Below are 18,245 nucleotides of genomic sequence, written 5' to 3'. Positions count from 1 at the left end.
AGGCCCTTCTTGCCTTGTCTCTCAGATTGTTCACAGCTTTGTGGAAGTTACCTGTGGCACTGATGTTTAGGCCGAGGTATGTATAGTTTGTGTGCTCTAGGGCAACAGTGTCTAGATATCATTTGTATTCGTGGTCCTGGCAACTGGACCTTTTTTGGAACACCATTATTTTCGTCTTACTGAGATTCACTGTCAGGGCCTGACATAATCTGACATAATCTGTGCAGAAGATCTAGGTGCTGCTGTAGGCCCTACTTGGTTGGGGACAGAAGCACCAGATCATCAGCAAAAAGTAGACATTTGACTTCAGATTCTTGTAGGGTGAGGCCAGGTGCTGCAGACTGTTCTAGTGCCCGCGCCAATTCGTTGGTATATATGTTGAAGAGGGTTTGGGCTTAAGCTGCATCCCTGTCTCACCCCCCAGCCCTGTGGAAAGAAATTTGTGTTTTTTTTGCCAATTTTGACCTCACACTTGTTTGTGTACATGGATTTGATAATGTCGTATGTTTTTCCCCAAACACCACTTTCCATCAATTTGTATTGCAAACCCTCATGCCAAATTGAGTCAAAAGCTTTTTTGAAATCAACAAAGCATGAGAAGACTCCCTTTGTTTTGATTTGCTTGTTTGTCAATTAGGGTGTGCAGGGTGAATGTGGTCTGTCGTACGGTCATTTTGTAAAAAGCCAATTTCATATTTGCTCAGTACATTGTTTTCGCTGAGGAAATGTACGAGTCCGCTGTTAATGATAATGCAGAGTATTTTCCCAAGGTTGCTGTTGACGCATATCCCCCCGGTAGATATCGGGGTCAAATTTGTCAACCCTTTTGTGGATTGGGGTGATCAGTCCTTGGTTCCAAATATTGGGGAAGATGCCAGAGCTGAGGATGATGTTAAAACTCTAAGCCAAATTGGAATTGTGGTCTGTATATTTTATCATTTCATTTAGATACCATCAACACAACAGGCCTTTTTGGGTTGGAGGGTTTGTATTTTGTCCTGTAGTTCCTTCAATGTAATTGGAGAATCCAGTGGGTTCTGGTAGTCTTTAATAGTTGATTCTAAGATTTGTATTTGATCATATATATGTTTTTTCTGTTTGTTCTTTGTTATAGAACTAAACATATTGGAGAAGTGGTTTATCCATACATCTCTGTTTTGAATAGATAACTCTTTGTGTTGTTTGTTTAGAGTTTTCCTAGAAGTGGTAAGATTCCATGGAGTCTTATTACATTGAGCTGATTTCTGACGTGTTATTCCTTCTTTTTTCATAGTGTATTTCTGCATAGTTTTAGTGATTCACCATAGTGAAGGCGTCGGCTTAGGTTCTGGGTCTCTGTTTTTGGTTGGATAGGTTTCTCAATTTCTTTCTGCATTCTTCATCAAATCATTGGTCATGGTTGTTAATTTTCTTATGTTGTCAGCTTGAAATTTGATAGGGAAGCCAGGAGGTCAAATATACTGTTTAGGTTTTCTACTGTCAAGTTTACACCTTCACTATTACAGTGAAACCTTTTGTCCAGGAAATTGTCTAGAAGGGATTGAATTTTGTTGATGCCTAATTGTTTTTTGGTAGATTCTCACACTATTTACATTCCATCTTCCAAATTTTTTAACATGATTAAATTCCTTTGGCTTTGATGCCTCATGAATGTGCATTGCTCTGTTCAAGTAGTGTGATTTTGCTGTGATATGATAGGGGTCAGTGGACTGACTGAACACTCTAAGAGACTCTGGGTTGAGGTCAATGATGAAGTAGTCTACAGTACTACTGCCAAGCGATGAGCTATAGGTGTACCTTAAAGCCTTGACTATGTACATACCCAGCGTCTGACAGAGCTCTCTCTCTGTGCGTCTCTCTCCCCCTCTCCCAGCCCTCTCTGAGATCATTCCTGTGCATTAGCAGCCAATAATGTCACCGTGGAGTGGCCAAGCACTGTGACCGTACGTCAGAGCCAGAAATCCTACACAGCTGTAGGACTCCAACTCTTACTCGATTCTATGGAAGCAATTAAACGTTTTAAAGTGCTGGGTTGCCATGGCAGCCCGTGTTTGTTGGTGACAGGGCTATTGGGGAGGCCCTGTGTGTGGTGTAAAGCTGATACCACTCACAGGTTAACTATTTAATGAAACTGGGTCTACTCTACTCACCTAGGTTCATCGTCTTTGGAGCGTTTGGGACAGTACTTCTTCACCAGGTTCCTGTGAGGTGAGAGGAGACAGACGTTCAGAGACAGAGATTAGATAGCTCAGTTCATTTCCGTAAGTTAGATTCTCCACTGAGACAGAGAAACTAGATAAAGTAGGTCAGACACACAAAGCTAAACTGGCACAGTGTGATATTCCTGCACACGAAGGAGGAGCAACACAAAGAAATGGTTCTCTTTGATAAAGTAGTCCCTCTGGAGAGATGCTCCTGTAGTAGTGTTATGCTGTGGTGCTCTTCAGGCATGCAGTAAATGCAACGCTCTTGCTCCAATCGCTCTTCAGGGATGAATGGAGGAGGAATCCAGAGAGGTTTTCAGACCCGTCTGTCCCCCTCCCCCCTCCTCCCCACTGAACCCAGCACTCTGTTTCCCCTGTCCTGGGGAGCAGGGGACCAGGGGAGTAGCTCCCCACACACAGACTGAGAAACATCAGCCTGGTCTGGTGCCTTTCCATGAAATACACAGAACAATATAGTCGCTAGTAAAAGTCTACACACCCCTTGCACATTTTGCTTCCTTAAAAAGGCCCAGTGCAGTCAAAAACATGATTTTCCTGTGTTTTATATATATTTCCACACTGAGGTTGGAATAATACTGTGACATTGTGAAAATTATGATAATGCCCTTTTAGTGTAAGAGCAGTTTGAGAAGACCACCTGAAATGTCAGCCTGTTTTGGTGGATGGAGTTTTGGCCTCCCATGGTGACATCACCATGCAGTAAATTAACAAATCAATAAGAAAGAGTTCCAAACCTCTCTGCCAATAAGAGCTAATTGTCTGTTTTCCCCTCCCCACTCAGAACACTCCCAGACAGTCTTGCTTAAAAAATTGCTCTGTTTTTGATCGTTGTAATTGAAAACAATCTCAGAGAGGTACTTAAATTGTTCCCCAGAAATGATTTGATATTGAGATAAAAACATCTGCCATTGGACCTTCAAAATTAAATCCAAAAAGGGTATAAATGAGATTATTTTTCCTACCGATCTACACAATCTACTCCCCATTTTCAAAGTGGAAGAAAAGTTATAGAAAATGTTGCAAATTAATACAAAATAAAAAACAAAAATGTCTTCATTGTGTATCTGTCTTCACACCTCAGAGTTAATACTTGGTGGAAGCATCTTTGGCAGCCATTACAGCTGTGAATCATTTTTAATAAGATCAACAACTCTTAGGACAACATTTATCAAAAAATATAAATAAATAATTCACATTTTGTATTTAATTTTAAGGCAGAAAAATGTGAAGACTGTGCAAGGGCTGTGTAGACTTTCACTAGGCACTGTACCTGAACAGAGTGACTGTCCAGGGTAGAGGTCGACCGATTATGATTTTTCAACGTCGATACCGATACCGATTATTGGAGGACCAAAAAAGCCGATACCGATTAAAAAAAAGGGGGGGAAAAGGGGGGGGGGGGGGGGGGGGGGGGGGGAAATCGGCCGATTTTTATTTCTTTATTTGTAATAATGACAATTACAACAATACTGAATGAACACTTATTTTAACTTAATATAATATATCAATAAAATCAATTTAGCCTCAAGTAAATAATGAAACATGTTCAATTTGGTTTAAATAATGCAAAAACAAAGTGTTGGAGAAGAAAGTAAAAGTGCAATATGTGCTATGTAAGAAAGCTAACGTTTCAGTTCCTTGGTCAGAACATGAGAACATGAGAACATGAAAGCTGGAGGTTCCTTTTAACATGAGTCTTCAATATTCCCAGGTAAGAAGTTTTAGGTTGTAGTTATAGGAATTATAGGACTATTTCTCTCTGTATGATTTGTATTTCATATACCTTTGACTATTGGATGTTCTTATAGGCACTTTAGTATTGCAAGTGTAACAGTATAGCTTCCGTCCCTCTCCTCACTCCTCCCTGGGCTCGAACCAGCAACACAACGACAAGTCACAATCAAAGCAGCGTTACCCATGCAGAGCAAGGGGAACAACTACTAGAAGGCTCAGAGCGAGTGACGTTTGAAACGCTATTAGCGCACGCTAACTAGCTAGCCATTTCACTTCGGTTACACCAGCCTCATCTCGGGAGTTGATAGGCTTGAAGTCATAAACAGCGCAATGCTTGACGCACAACGAAGAGCTGCTGGCAAAACGCACGAAAGTGCTGTTTGAATGAATGTTTACGCGCCTGCTTCTGCCTACCACCGCTCAGTCAGATACTAAGATACTTGTATGCTTGTATGCTCAGTCAGATTATGTGCAACGCAGGACACGCTAGATAATATCTAGTAATATCATCAACCATGTGTAGTTAACTAGTGGTTATGATTGATTGTTTTTTATAAGATAAGTTTAATGCTAGCTAGCAACTTACCTTGGCTTACTGCATTCGCGTAACAGGCAGTCTCCTTGTGGAGTGCAACGAGAGAGAGGCAGGTCGTTATTGCGTTGGACTAGTTAACTGTAAGGTTGCAAGATTGGATCCCCTGAGCTGACAAGGTGAAAATCTGTCGTTCTGCCCATGAACAAATAAGAATGTGTTCTTAACTCTTTGCCTAGTTAAATAAAAGGCATTAAAAAAATATATTTAATAAAAAGAAAAATAATAATAATGTATATATTAAAAAATAATAATAACAATTAAAAAATAAAAATAATAATAAATTTTAAAAAATCATCAAATAGGCGCCCAAAAATACCGATTTCCGATTGTTATGAAAACTTGAAATCGGCCCTAATTAATGAGCCATTCCGATTAATCGGTCGACCTCTAGTCCAGGGAGTCAGGGAGAAATTCCCCAACAGAAATGGTAGGGCGATAACGAGTAGAAAAGACTCGTTCCACCCACAGTGTGTAGCCTGTCAGCGTGTAATGCACATGTTTAAAGAATGCATAAGGGACAAATCAGGAGCTCCTCGTTTTCAGCCCATAATTCATAGCTGGTTAAATTATTCACTGGGTTACACGTGCTTCGTGTGCAAACCTCTCGTTAGGAGCCATGACTAAACATCCCCAGTTTAATAGGTTAGCCATCATTCACACACACGAAAAACATTTTCTTTCGAACATCTTCCAAAACAATATGATTTCAAGTCAAAATAATCTGAACCAAACCTCTTAAAGCAGTACCCTAGGGGATTTCCTTCTTCAATAAAATGTCATATTTCAGCGCAGCAGGGGTCCAGTTTCTGCTGGTCTGGGGGTCCTGGTGCTTGTCTTACTGAGCGGCTACAGTAGGTGGCTCATGACATGCTAAGGAGACTTGGTCAGCGGCAGTGTTGTATCTAGGCAACACCTCAAAGCGATGTGGGGGGGGGGCTCCTGGGGGTTGCAAAGGCCACAGCTGGAGCCCCTCTACATTACCGTCCCACAGGCCAGGCAGCAGTGATGACATAGCTTCAGGGGGACGAAGAGGTACACATCAACACACAGCCAGATGGTGTAGCACGGATGCTGGGAAATACTAGGAATAATATTCAATTCCCTTGTGCATTGACAGCACATTGGGACAGCACACTGCTGATATGTTGTCGTTTCTAAACCTTACTAACAGAGATACTCACGGCAGGATGCCTTTTATGTGGGATAGAATGTTAGCGCTTATGGCATCTGATATGGGATGTGGTACCAGTTACTCACAAGTACAAAATACATTCAACTAAATGTGTTAGCATTGACACCTTTTTTCCAAATTGCTTTTCTTTGGGAAAACAAACCAGCCTAATAAAAGTGACCACGTGAGAGGGAAGGAGACAGAGTCATACTCTCTCAGTCGTGGCAGTAGCTCAGAGTAGAGGGGATGATTAAGCAGGAAACAGAGGCATGAAGTTTAACCACAGCATGCCATGGTGACATCATGAGCCATGTGTGTGTGTGAGCAAGTTCAGTGAGTGGTCACCTATGGTTTACTAACCAGAGCCTACATCTGCCTATTCCCAGCTTAAATGGTGTTAAACCAGTGGTCTCACTCTGATCCAAGAACTGGTAGAATCGTCGTCGTTTTAGAAGTCCTTGTTAGGGGTTTTGCTCATTTGTAGATTTGCTCCAAAAGATAACACATGGATGTCAGGCAAGATACAGAGTTGAGTAATCCAACTGCATATAGATCTGTAGACCTACTCCTCTACTGTCTAGAGACTGTCCAGGAGCCACCTCCTAGACATCCATTTGTTCTGTGTGGCTAATCCTATTATATTGATTTGTGGCCTACCAAAATCAATTCATGGCAGCACAACCATGTCTGATTGGGTGAGTTGCCCCTATTGTTCAGACAGAGTGGTCGCACTGATGTTCTCAGATATTCATTAAAACAGATCCAATCACATCATTTCATAATGAATCCTAATGATGTTTCATTATCTTTGATATAACACGATGAAGGTTAATATACAGAACTACTAATGTCTAATATGCATGTATAACACAGAATAGGCGTACTCGTCAATTCATTATTCAGTGTACGCAAAACCCCTCAAAACAGTTCCATGGAATTGAAAGATAAAAACAAGTGGGCCAGGGAGTTTGAATAGGGTTTTACCTCAACTGTTTTGCATATGTCTGTTCGATCTCCAGCCTTTCCTTGACAAACTTTGAATACCTCTCTAGGAAGTCGATCCCCCATTGAGTATGCTTGTCAAGGTTTTCAAACTGGTCCTGAGAGAGAGATGGAGAGAAGAGGGAGAGGGTGGTTAAGGTTGGAAGGAGACTGACCGACCGTGTGAGCTCTTAGTGACATGCACATGACGGACTGAATTAAATGATCCATGAATGAGAACCAGTCATATTACATGGAAAAACAAACATTATGTTGAGTCACTACTTTATCGCTGAGTTCCAGCGAGCAGACACCGCGCAGACACAGTCCCATACTTCTACCAATGAGAATTCTAGTTAAGGTGTTTCATAGCAGAACCAGCTACACCTTGTCTCTAGATATGGGGGGGGGGGGGGGGGAGCAGATAGCCTAGTGGTTAGAGCATTGGACTAGTAACCGAAAGGTTGCAAGATCGAATCCCCGAGCTGACTAGGTACAAATCTGTCGTTCTGCCCCTGAACAAGGCAGTTAATCCATTGTTCCTAGGCCGTCATTGAAAATAAGAATTTGTTCTTAACTGACTTGCCTAGTTAAATAAAGGTAAAATAAAAAAATAAACTTATCGGGATATTATTTTGGACGATATATTGTATCGTTTTGACAATGTCGCAATATTATTTGTGTGCTAATTGGCTGTACATGCAACAAAACACCAGTATTTTTCCTACATAGCTTGGAAGCTTTGGCACATCGAATCGCAACATATAAATCGTTACCAAAGTATTGTGATAACATCGTATCGTCAGGTCCCTGGCAATTCCTGCCCTACTTGTCTATAGAGTAAAGGCAGAACAGGCCTTACTGTATATTTTGGATGGATGATAGCCTGATTTAAATATATCCAGAGAAGGTCAATGTTGTATCTTTCCAAGAGATCCCTCTTAACAGTGTTGGGCTGAGAGGAAAATGTTTAACACACACAAGAGTCAATACAGCTGACAGCACTTACTTTCAGCTGCCTGTCCTCATGTTACTCTCTTCCTCTTTTCACTGTTAGCCTATGCAGTAGGCACTGTGCACATTCTGCACAGCCACACATAGCGGAGGCGATCCCCATTAATTGAAGGCCTACTTGGAACAAGTCAACATCTAACCTACATGATATCAGTAGCCAGTCTGAGCCTATAGAGGAGGCTTAGAGGATGGATTAAAAATGGTGTGATCTCATTTATGACCATTGACATTCCTGTTCCCTATTCTGACTGATACTGACTCAATTTCATTCACACCACTGGTCTCCTCCCCTACTGTGTTGGGTTGGTCGCTCTCCTCTCCGCTTTGATGTCTGAGCTGCTGCTGACCGACAGCGACAGGACAGTGATGATTAGATCATTCTGTGCCACTGGACTCTCTCCCTCTGAAGCCAGCTTGGCTCTACGACCGTCTGGCACAGCTGGCACCACCAGCCAGAGAGACTAGCGTAACATTTTCCCTACTTCAGCCCTGACGTTCAGGCCAAAAGGCCAAGCGTCAGATTGAGTCCAACTAAGGTGAAGAGAAACAGATTGTACAGTCCAGCTAAGTCTAGGAGGGAACAGTGGAGCTGGGCTATACCAAAGTCAGTCAGACTCAGCTGATTTCACCTAAGGGGGAGTTGCTCAGAGGTCACGCTTACCTTCCTACTTCAGAGACTGTCTGCAGGCTTAAAATAGATAGATATCCTGTCAGGATCATCACCACCACAGAACTATACACAGTCCAGCCCTGAGCCAGGCGAGGTGAGTCCCTATCTCATGCTGTGTTCTGGGATACAGAGGGAAAGAGAGAGGGGGATGATGGAGAGAGAAAGAGGGATGGATTCCACTTCCACCCTGTCTGAGCTGTACTGGAGGAGAGAGGGAGAAAGGGAGAGAGAAGGTGAAAAGTAGAGCGAGAGGGGAAGTGAAGTCTCTCTTCTCTCCCATGGCTTGTGCCCTGCCTGGGAGCGAGGCAGAGTTTAGGCTTGGCTTAGGACGTAGACAGACCCAGAGGGACTGACTGGTGGACTCCAGCCAACACACTTCCTCTGCGAGAGAACAATACCCAGGCCGTCCCCATGGACCCCTCCTCACTGGCGCTTCACACAGACTCAGTCCATACGCATACAGGGAGGGAGGGAGGAGAGAGAAAGAGAGCGAGCTAGTCAATTCCACGGGCCTGTTATACCATACATGAAACCCATTCTCAGAAAATGTGCGCACAGATCATGGGCTAATACTACATAAGATAAACAACGGATACTGAATCGACAACCTTCCAGAAGTACATCCCTGCGATTAGGCAAAGCATGCCAAACGAGATACGCAAGAGAGCACATATACACAACGGTTTTACACCAAGACACAGAGAGAGAGAGAGCGAGTGATAGAGAGAGAAGAAAGAACAAGGCTCTTTTCAGGAGCCTTGACTGTGACCAGGTCTGCCTGAGCCCTTGCTGCTAGTCTGATTAAAGCTCTGTCTGTCTCACAGCTTAGTGGACTCAGCCGTCTGCATGGAAATCATTTCTCCTCCAATAAAATGGCTTCCTTGTGGAATGACTCAGCAGCTTCTGCATTGCCATTACCATTTCAGGCCCCTCCAGCTTCAATGTTCAGCACATGTCAGGGTCCCACACTCATGAAAGTCTAGCGGGGGTGGAGAACAGAGGGAACGAGAGAAGAGAGAGGGAGAGAGCCCTTATGCCACCAATAAAGATAAGAACCAATGCTTCTCACTTCTGCTTTACGGTCCGTCTATGGTCTTCCCACACAGTAAACCAACGGAGCACTCCTTCAGTTGAGGTAATGATTGTTGACATGTAAACGGCAGTGACTACGAATAAAGCCGGGTCAGGCGGGGTGTCCTTTCTTCCATCACCGTCAGCAGGAAAACCGACTGGTCCTTACCCTCTGATTCCATTCGAACCCAAACAGATGGTTCAGATCTTTCTTTTGGATTATTATGAACCCATCCCTCCAAATGTAATACTGAAGAATTCATAAAACTATGAGACCGAGTTAGTTGGTGTGTGTCCGACATCTGTTATACAGACACGCAGCAGAAACACAGTAGAGACACCCACCCGTCTAAAAATATTTTTTTTTATCAGAGACAACCATCACATGGTTTGTGCCAAGACAGCAACATGAGAGGCAAGGTATTTACAGTGTGAAGGGAAGGATAAGGAGGAAATGGGAGGAAAACCACAACACCTCAATGGACTGAGCGCAGCAACCCACAGTGACTACTATGACGACGGGTAAGAAGCTTACAATAGCACTGAAGCAGACCCAGGGAGGAGGGGAGCTTGTGGTGAAAAAGGAAGAATTGGGTCCATAAAATGAAAAGATATGTTGTTACAGCAGAGTCTGTTTCACATTGCAAACTCAATGTACGACGAGCCATGACGACGACTTTGATGTTTTCACTAACACTGGCTCATTCTCACATGGGTCTCCTTGCGGAGCTGCATGAGGAGGCCTAATGGGTGTTTTCAATAACACAAGGCAGTTTCAGCTCATCAGTGGGCCTGGGAGTGGAGCCTCCTATCCTCAGAGGACCGCCTGCGATTTCATTATGCGCTCGCTGTTTAATCTCAAAGTGATAGCGTTCTCTTGGCCGTGAACTGCTATATATTGTTGTTCCTCACTTTTGAGTGTTGTGATGATACAGGTTACTGTTGCCATCGAAGTGCAGAATACGATTACTGATTAACTCAACTACATAGCTGACAAATGGTGCTTGACAGGAGAGGAATTCTGCAGAACAGAGACATTCTGAGGCACTAGTAGGGCTCTAATCAGAGGTGAGTGGCTCTATAAACACGCAAAGCTCTGCGTGACGATGAGGGCACAACAAAAGATCTGTGTTATGTTAACCGCCTCCTACAGTCTACAACCCAAAGTAGGCCTAGACATCCAATCGCTGGGATACGGATGATAGGATTTGGAGCATCAAGGGTCGGCATCAGTTTCTGTCATTCCACTGCCGAGGATGTGTACAACACCCCCCAGCATGTTTCCTTGTGGGCATGCTCGATGCAGGAGCAGATGTTCAAGTCTGTATCGGTGTCTTTCTGTCCCATCTGCCTTACGTCAGCTTTCCTCCATCGCTCAATACTCATGAATAAGTAACTCCATGAGCTCCTCATCCCAGCCTCGGCCTGCTCCTCCTCTCTGGCTTGCCATAGCCATGACAGACGGCACAGCATACAGTAGCACACAGTACAATACAGCACAAAGATTCAGTGCAGCGCAATACCGGCCAGTTATAAGGGCTCAGAGCTCACCTTTCAGTAACCATACCTTCCCACAGCAGTCTGTCATAACTGGGATCTCTCTATGGAAAAGCCTGAGGAGGAAAAGTAATATGGAGGCCAGAGTACAGCCCAACAGACTGTTGGATGTGCCTGGAAGTGACTTCAACCCAAGTCTCTCACTCTCAGCAGCTGGACTGACTGACAGGGGAATAGCCTATGTATTTTGGAAGAGTGGGAAAACTTCTTTATGGATAGAGATTTGGGTAGAGATTCCCAAGAGGCCAGTTCAGCAGATCAGGTTTCTCTGAGTATTTCTCCATTTCATTCTCCAAGGTTTCTCTTTCCACTGTCTGTGGATGATGTCAGACACACACAGGGCAGTTTGACACCACTGCTATGCCTTTTAGCCTACCCGGTCTCCCTTTCACTCACTGTATACCTCAAGCAGAGTCAGTTGTTTTTGTGTAGGTCCGAAGGTTGGGTTTCAATATAATTTGCTTGGCTTGGAAACGATCTTCCCATTTACATACAAAAGTATTTTTACCTCTAGAGAAGATCCCTTGTGTCCCCAGAGTGGGAGACACTGAGCCCAGTTAGCACAGGGGCAGTGGAAGGGACGCACAGGGGCAGTGGAAGGGACGCACAGGGGCAGTGGAAGGGACGCACAGGGGCAGTGGAAGGGAAGCACAGGGGCAGTGGAAGGGAAGCACAGGGGCAGTGGAAGGGACGCACAGGGGCAGTGGAAGGGAAGCACAGGGGCAGTGGAAGGGAAGCACAGGGGCAGTGGAAGGGAAGCACAGGGGCAGTGGAAGGGACGCACAGGGGCAGTGGAAGGGACGCACAGGGGCAGTGGAAGGGACGCACAGGGGCAGTGGAAGGGAAGCACAGGGGCAGTGGAAGGGACGCACAGGGGCAGTGGAAGGGAAGCACAGGGGCAGTGGAAGGGACGCACAGGGGCAGTGGAAGGGAAGCACAGGGGCAGTGGAAGGGACGCACAGGGGCAGTGGAAGGGACGCACAGGGGCAGTGGAAGGGACGCACAGGGGCAGTGGAAGGGACGCACAGGGGCAGTGGAAGGGACGCACAGGGGCAGTGGAAGGGACGCACAGGGGCAGTGGAAGGGAAGCACAGGGGCAGTGGAAGGGAAGCACAGGGGCAGTGGAAGGGAAGCACAGGGGCAGTGGAAGGGAAGCACAGGGGCAGTGGAAGGGAAGCACAGGGGCAGTGGAAGGGAAGCACAGTCTAGTTTAATTTCTCTTGTGCATAGCCTGTCTTACATTTCATTTTCTCTCATATTTAAAGATACTCAGCAAACATGATTTGATGAAATTCAGTAGCCCCATAAGAACACTCCAGCAACAACTTTACTGACCATAAGAAACAATAGTCTAACTTTCTCTGAATAAAACAAAAGGGATCATATACGTGGGCACCCCAAACCAGAAGCCACAACCACAGAGGAACACAACGATATCTGGAAAGGCATCTCGCTGGGCCAGAGGAAAACATCCTTACGAAGAATAATGTCAGGATGTGATGTCATTGCTGGAACAATAACATCAGGGACTCCCAAGGTCTCTCTAGGAGCTGTATTATGGGAGTAGCTATCAGCCCCTAGCCTACATGGTGTGACACTCCTAGCACTAGAAATGCTATGTGCATACCATAAATATAATGGAGGGGTTTCATTTGCATACACATAGCTGCAGGGACAATACCCTCATTACACCCTGGCATTCGGGGTCAGTGTCAAAAGAAGGCAGACAGTTCCTGGGAGAGCGGGCCTCAGAGTGGGGCAGGGTGGGAAATGTCACAGTGTCTAAAACACTGGCATCACTCTGGAGGGCCTTCAGGCCCTGCCTGCACTGGGTGAGGGTGAGGTGTAGTGTAGTGTGGTGTGACTGTGTGTGCACATGAGTGTGTGTAGCGTGTGAGTGTGTGTGAGTGTAAACATTGGCTATAACAACACCAAGATAAGAGGAGATCTGGGTTGAAAAGAGGGAGGAGGTGAAACTATGCAGCCCCCCGTCTTTCTTTATTTCATGAATAATGCATGGTGAATACAAGACAAATCAAGGCAGCTTTGGGGGGGGGGGGGGGGGGGGGGGGGTTTATGCACAATAATGTAACAGCTCATTTCTTCTAGTAGAACCCTGATAAAATGTGTCCATACATTTGCAATGGGACTGGCTAAGATTCTCAAACCAGCTTGTGTTATTTAGGAAAAAGAGCTTTAACCTGCATTGGCATTAAAATACTCTTGTTCTGCCCCTGAGCCCCCCCCCCCCCCCCCCCCCCCCCCCCCCCCCCCTCCTTTTCCAGCAGAAAAACTGTTAAAAATGTCCCTGTGAGGGGTAGGGCAAAAAATATATACATGATACACTGTACTATAAGAGCTAGCTATGAAGCTAGTTAACCACATCCTCTAAAATAACTCAGACCTGCTGTTCTAATGAAGCACCCAGGGGCACAGGGACTAGTGTTCCCCTTTGATGCCCAGCCCCGCTCTACAACTCAGACAGACCCAAACCCCGGTCCTAATCCAATCTCTACCAGCCAGACCTTTTGATGTGCTGAAAAAATAGAGAAGAGAGAAAGGGAGTGGCAGGGGGGGTGAAAAAACACGCCTTGTATTAAGTTGCCTGGCAGCCTGCAACATTTATGACTACTTATGGTTAGCTAATCCCTGGTTGTTCTGTGGACAGACAGGAAAAGTTACAGTAGTCCTGGAGGCTGACCGTGTAGAGTGAAGACAGAGGCTGCAGAACCATGGAGCTGGTAATCCCATTCCCATGTAGAGACGGGAACTGACTGGATCACATGGGCTGTACACAGCAGGGGGTGAGGGAGAGAGAGTGTCAATTATAGCTCACACTTTCAACATGTGATAGAGTAAGGTGAACAGATTTTGGAAAACGAAAATCGGGGTCTTTTTTGGTAGTGTGGAGGGCATGGAACTATATTTAACTACCCCTGATATTGTCCTTTCAAATACTTGTATTAATTATTATGCATACATGGATTTCCCATCTAGTCATTTTTGAACCACCCAAGTTTAGGTTATTATATTGGGTATTGTTTTTCATGCGTTGGTTACAATCCATCACTGATCAGACACTCAAAAGGTCTACAGCTTAAACAAGCTTAATACAGGGTGAGAACATTTTTACATGCAAATCAAATTCGATAACTTTTGATGACTAAAATATCAGCCTTAAATTTAACTTCTGTTGCTTTTTTCTTTCTGAGGGCTGGTCGGCAACTGTCCCTGGAAATCAGGGACTGTCCCGTCACCTTATAATAGAGACGTCATGTCTATGTCATACTGCATTGTCTTAATGTCCTGCACTGTTGGCTCCCTGGCAATTTATTTTCTAAAGCGTTTTAGAAGCAGTTCCCTGTGGGCCTTGTAGCTTGAATGAGTCTGCCTTTGTGATACATGGACCATCCGGATGGTGCTAGAGAGCAGGAGAGGACTCTGGATGGAGAGTCAGTGGGCTGTTGATCAAACTAGACCCTGGAGATGAATGAGAATGTGATCATGCGTAGGAGGACTTGGGACAGGAAGAGGCTGTAGGGCCCAGGGACTAACACTACACAATGACTCTATGGTCATTCTTGGCCTGACCAAGCGTTTCCCACTGGTGCTGCAGGCAGCAGCCCCATGTACTCAGCCTGGGAGGGAAGACTCACTGTCTCCTTTATGACAGAAAGGATCACGAGTTCCAGCCGGATGGCAGTCAGGCAGTCACATCGATCACATGGAGAGTGAGAGACGGTACTTTACCCCCCTCTACTCCAGTCTCTGAGGAGGCGTGGTCTACACCGCTGCCTGTCCGCTCTGAGTGTGTGTCTGTGCCATGATGATCTCTCATGGCTTCTCCTGGGGCTGTAGCGTAGTGGAATTGATGTGGCAGACATTAGAGAAGTCTGGCCTGTCCAGGTCAGGTGGACTCTGATTTACTGCCTCTCAGGAGTCTTCAGGAGCATCAGGGTTTGCATTCAACTGCCTGAGAACTGGGCCTATTAAGCAGTTCATGTAGTTTGAGATGTAGCGAATCGTGAGACAAGAGAAGGGAAAGGGGGATACCTAGTCAGTTGTAAAACTGAATGCATTCAACTGAAAGGTGTCTTCCACATTTGAATCAGAGAGGTGCGGGGGGCTGCCTTAAAATCGACATTCACGTCATCAGCGCCCGGAGAACAGATAAGGCCCATCATCGTCTGCTTTCCAGATTATGCCTACTATATGTATACAATTCAGAAGCATGAGAGTTGTATATTATTTAATATTTGCCTGGATTTTGATTAGCACTGAATAGACCTGGCTAAATGTGAGTTAATTCATGGGTCATTTGGGACAAACTGATGAGTTAAGTCTGAAAGAAACACAATGGACCCTGTGTTTCTGCAACGACTTTAGTGGAATATACACAATCTGACAAGTCAGGAACATTGTGCTTCACTCCATGCCACAGAGGCTAAATGTTTAGCATGCAGAAAGACAACACTGATGGAGAGGAAGTGGCCAATGTCTTTAGTGAGTCATTGGGGGTCAGTGAAATTTGAACTAAGCCACAGCCCTTATGAGTCCTACTACCACCACGGGCTCCATGTGGGGCAAGAACAACAGCTTCTTGTCATACTAGTAGTGCCATGGCTAGCTCATATATTTTCATAACCCAGCCCAGAAACAAAAGACATACTGTGGTGAATTACCAACTTACCCTCATGAAGAGGGGGGCTGGGGGGACATAAACTAGGCCCGTTTTCTCATCAGAGCACCGGCCCTTCAGCATGTGAGAGTGGTATTCATCCAGTAGCACTCTGGTCAAGCGCTAATGTGCAAGACCGATGTGCCATTAACTTTATTTGGCCAATAATTTAAGTGACCTGGCTACACACCACAATAGTTACTTCTTAGACACTAATACTAATTCCTTTAACATGACACAGAGCCCTGGAGAGACTCAGACAGATATGATTCTATATATGGAGAGAGGAAGAACGATATGAAACAGCTCCCAAAGTCATCAGCTAGCATATATTTCTGTGGGAAAGGGGGAGGGGTTTTACTCTCTAGCTCCATTTGTGGATTCTGTAAATAAAGACAATACATCTTTACTTTCATTCAGACAATGTCTGTGTGAAACATTTAGCTCAGTGATTTGTTTACTGCAAGCCACAATCATAGGGAGTGCTTCAAAAGGTTGAATACATGTTGTGAAAAGTATCTGCCTTAAAAAGAATTGCCATTGAAATTGAATGAGAGTAAGAACTCACAGTTATACATTGCCTGCCTTAAGTCGGACAAATAAGGAAAATCTAGGCTACAATTACTATTTTCAGAAAGAGAGCCAATGTTCCGATTTTAAGCAGACATCTAATTTTCCTGTTTATGTGTTTCTCTCTTGCCTTGTTTGGCTGTAGAACAGCAGTCTAAGTACAGGGCTGACCCTGGCCTGCCTGACACCATTTGGGCCTGAGCTGGTGAGCTCATCACTGCTCCTGGGCCAGGGCTGACCCTGGCCTGCCTGACACCATCTGGGCCTGAGCTGGTGAGCTCATCACTGCTCCTGGGCCAGGGCTGACCCTGGCCTGCCTGACACCATCTGGGCCTGAGCTGGTGAGCTCATCACTGCTCCTGAGCCAGGGAATGACATCTGACAGGGTGGACCCAGCACTGCAGCCAGGCTCCCTGAAGAATCCACTACAACAGCACACTACACACAAACCCATAGGTCAGGAAGGAGTGTGTACATCTACATTCAACGCACATACGTGCACACCAGCAGGCAGCCACACACAAACTCAACAGTACTGCCCTTTTCCACCTCTAGACAGTAAAACTGAAATCTTTCCGTTGAGTGGCCTTGTGACCCCCATGTTGTGTGCCCTGGGCATCCTATTTCCTGTTCTAATAGCGAGCTTGGGAATGTTGTTCCCTCCTCCCTCATCAGCATGTTGATGGCTGGAAGCTAACTTTCATAGGACAGGACACACCACGGACAAACACATCTACTTAGGGAGAAACCTGAATCAAGGCTCCGAGAGACCTCTTCATTATTTACCTTCTTTCAACAGGGAAGTAATATTGAGACTAAAGTCTCTTTTGAAAATTTGCCATGCACAAAAACACCAATAGGATAGTATAGATAAACAAATATACACAATATAGATATTAAAAATACAAAACAGTCAATTAAAAACAAACACATTCTTCATTATAAAAATCCTCTGTCAGCTGTCTGAAATGCCCTAGGGACACCAAAGCAGCCAATCGAAACGTCTTTTGGAGTTTATTCCAAACACCAAAGGTGTCTCCAGTGAATCAACCCTGTGAACAGGTTTGATAACTTGTCATTTTAAATCTTAAACAGTGAAGTTAGGTAAGTGTGAAGCTTGTGGAGCAGGGCTTTGTAAACAAAAAGAGCATAATGATGTGATCTACGGGACTTTAAAAGTCCAGACAACCTTTTGGTTCAGAATACAGTGATGAGTAATACAACCGTCTCCTGTGATAAAACGAAGGGTGCTATGAGAAACGGCATACAGGGGTTTAAGAGTAGTGGCAATTTGATAAATAGTATCACCATAATCAAGAACAGGTAGAAAGGTTGACTGCACAAATCGGATTCATGCTGACGAGAGGGGCGAGATACGTTTCTGTTAAAAAATAATAATCCTGCTTTAAATCTTAGCTCCTTATTAACGAGCTCATTTGGACTTTTTTAAACGTTAAACCATTAACAGTGTTAATAACACAGTCAACCCAACTACCCGTCACCATTAGTACCAGACCACTTCAACACATAGCCAATCTTCCTGAGGCCATGTATTGTGGTATAGTTTAGGCTGTGTTACCATGAGACAGGCTGCTGCTTACAGAGACACACAGAGATCATATAGCTGTGATTGAACAGAGCCTGACTGAATGGAGTTGTTTTTCATATCACAGATATTTCATTACTCTAGAGTTGGTCTTCTACAGAAGGCAGGAAAAACCACTTTCATAGCTATGCCACATGTCTCTATATTTAGTCCCGAAAAAAACCTGGTCAAGTTTCATAGCAACCCAATCTGCCTCATTGTCTGCTCTGATCCTTCTGCAAAATACACCCCAACCCTGTCACACAAGTCGAGTGGCTTTTTCTGTGGCACCCAGTCAGAAAGAGGAAGCAGGCAAGGCTGGGTGAGGGTGGCCTTTGTCACAAACAATAGCGGCATGTGGAGTTACATAGGCGCAAAGGAGATCAAAATAGCA

At 44.8% G+C, this 18,245-nt stretch overlaps 1 protein-coding gene across 3 annotated transcripts in view; it reads right to left on the bottom strand.

The window, feature by feature from the left end:
- fnbp1l (formin binding protein 1-like) overlaps nucleotides 1-18,245 on the bottom strand; it is a 45,409-nt gene that overhangs the window by 15,096 nt on the left and 12,068 nt on the right. For 2 of the 3 annotated variants that reach the window (XM_039002522.1, XM_039002521.1), the window contains exons 2-3: nucleotides 6,710-6,825; nucleotides 2,151-2,201 (exon numbers count right to left, since the gene is read on the bottom strand). In XM_039002522.1, coding sequence (XP_038858450.1) covers nucleotides 2,151-2,201; nucleotides 6,710-6,825 — 167 coding nt within the window. The remainder of the gene's footprint in view (nucleotides 1-2,150; nucleotides 2,202-6,709; nucleotides 6,826-18,245) is intronic. The other variant, XM_039002523.1, reaches the window with a different exon arrangement.

This window comes from Salvelinus namaycush, chromosome 10, assembly GCF_016432855.1.
Source record: "Salvelinus namaycush isolate Seneca chromosome 10, SaNama_1.0, whole genome shotgun sequence".
NCBI classification, from domain to species: Eukaryota; Metazoa; Chordata; class Actinopteri; order Salmoniformes; family Salmonidae; genus Salvelinus; species Salvelinus namaycush.
The sequence above is the reverse complement of the archived record's forward strand: the minus strand, read 5'-3'. Positions and strand labels throughout refer to the sequence as shown.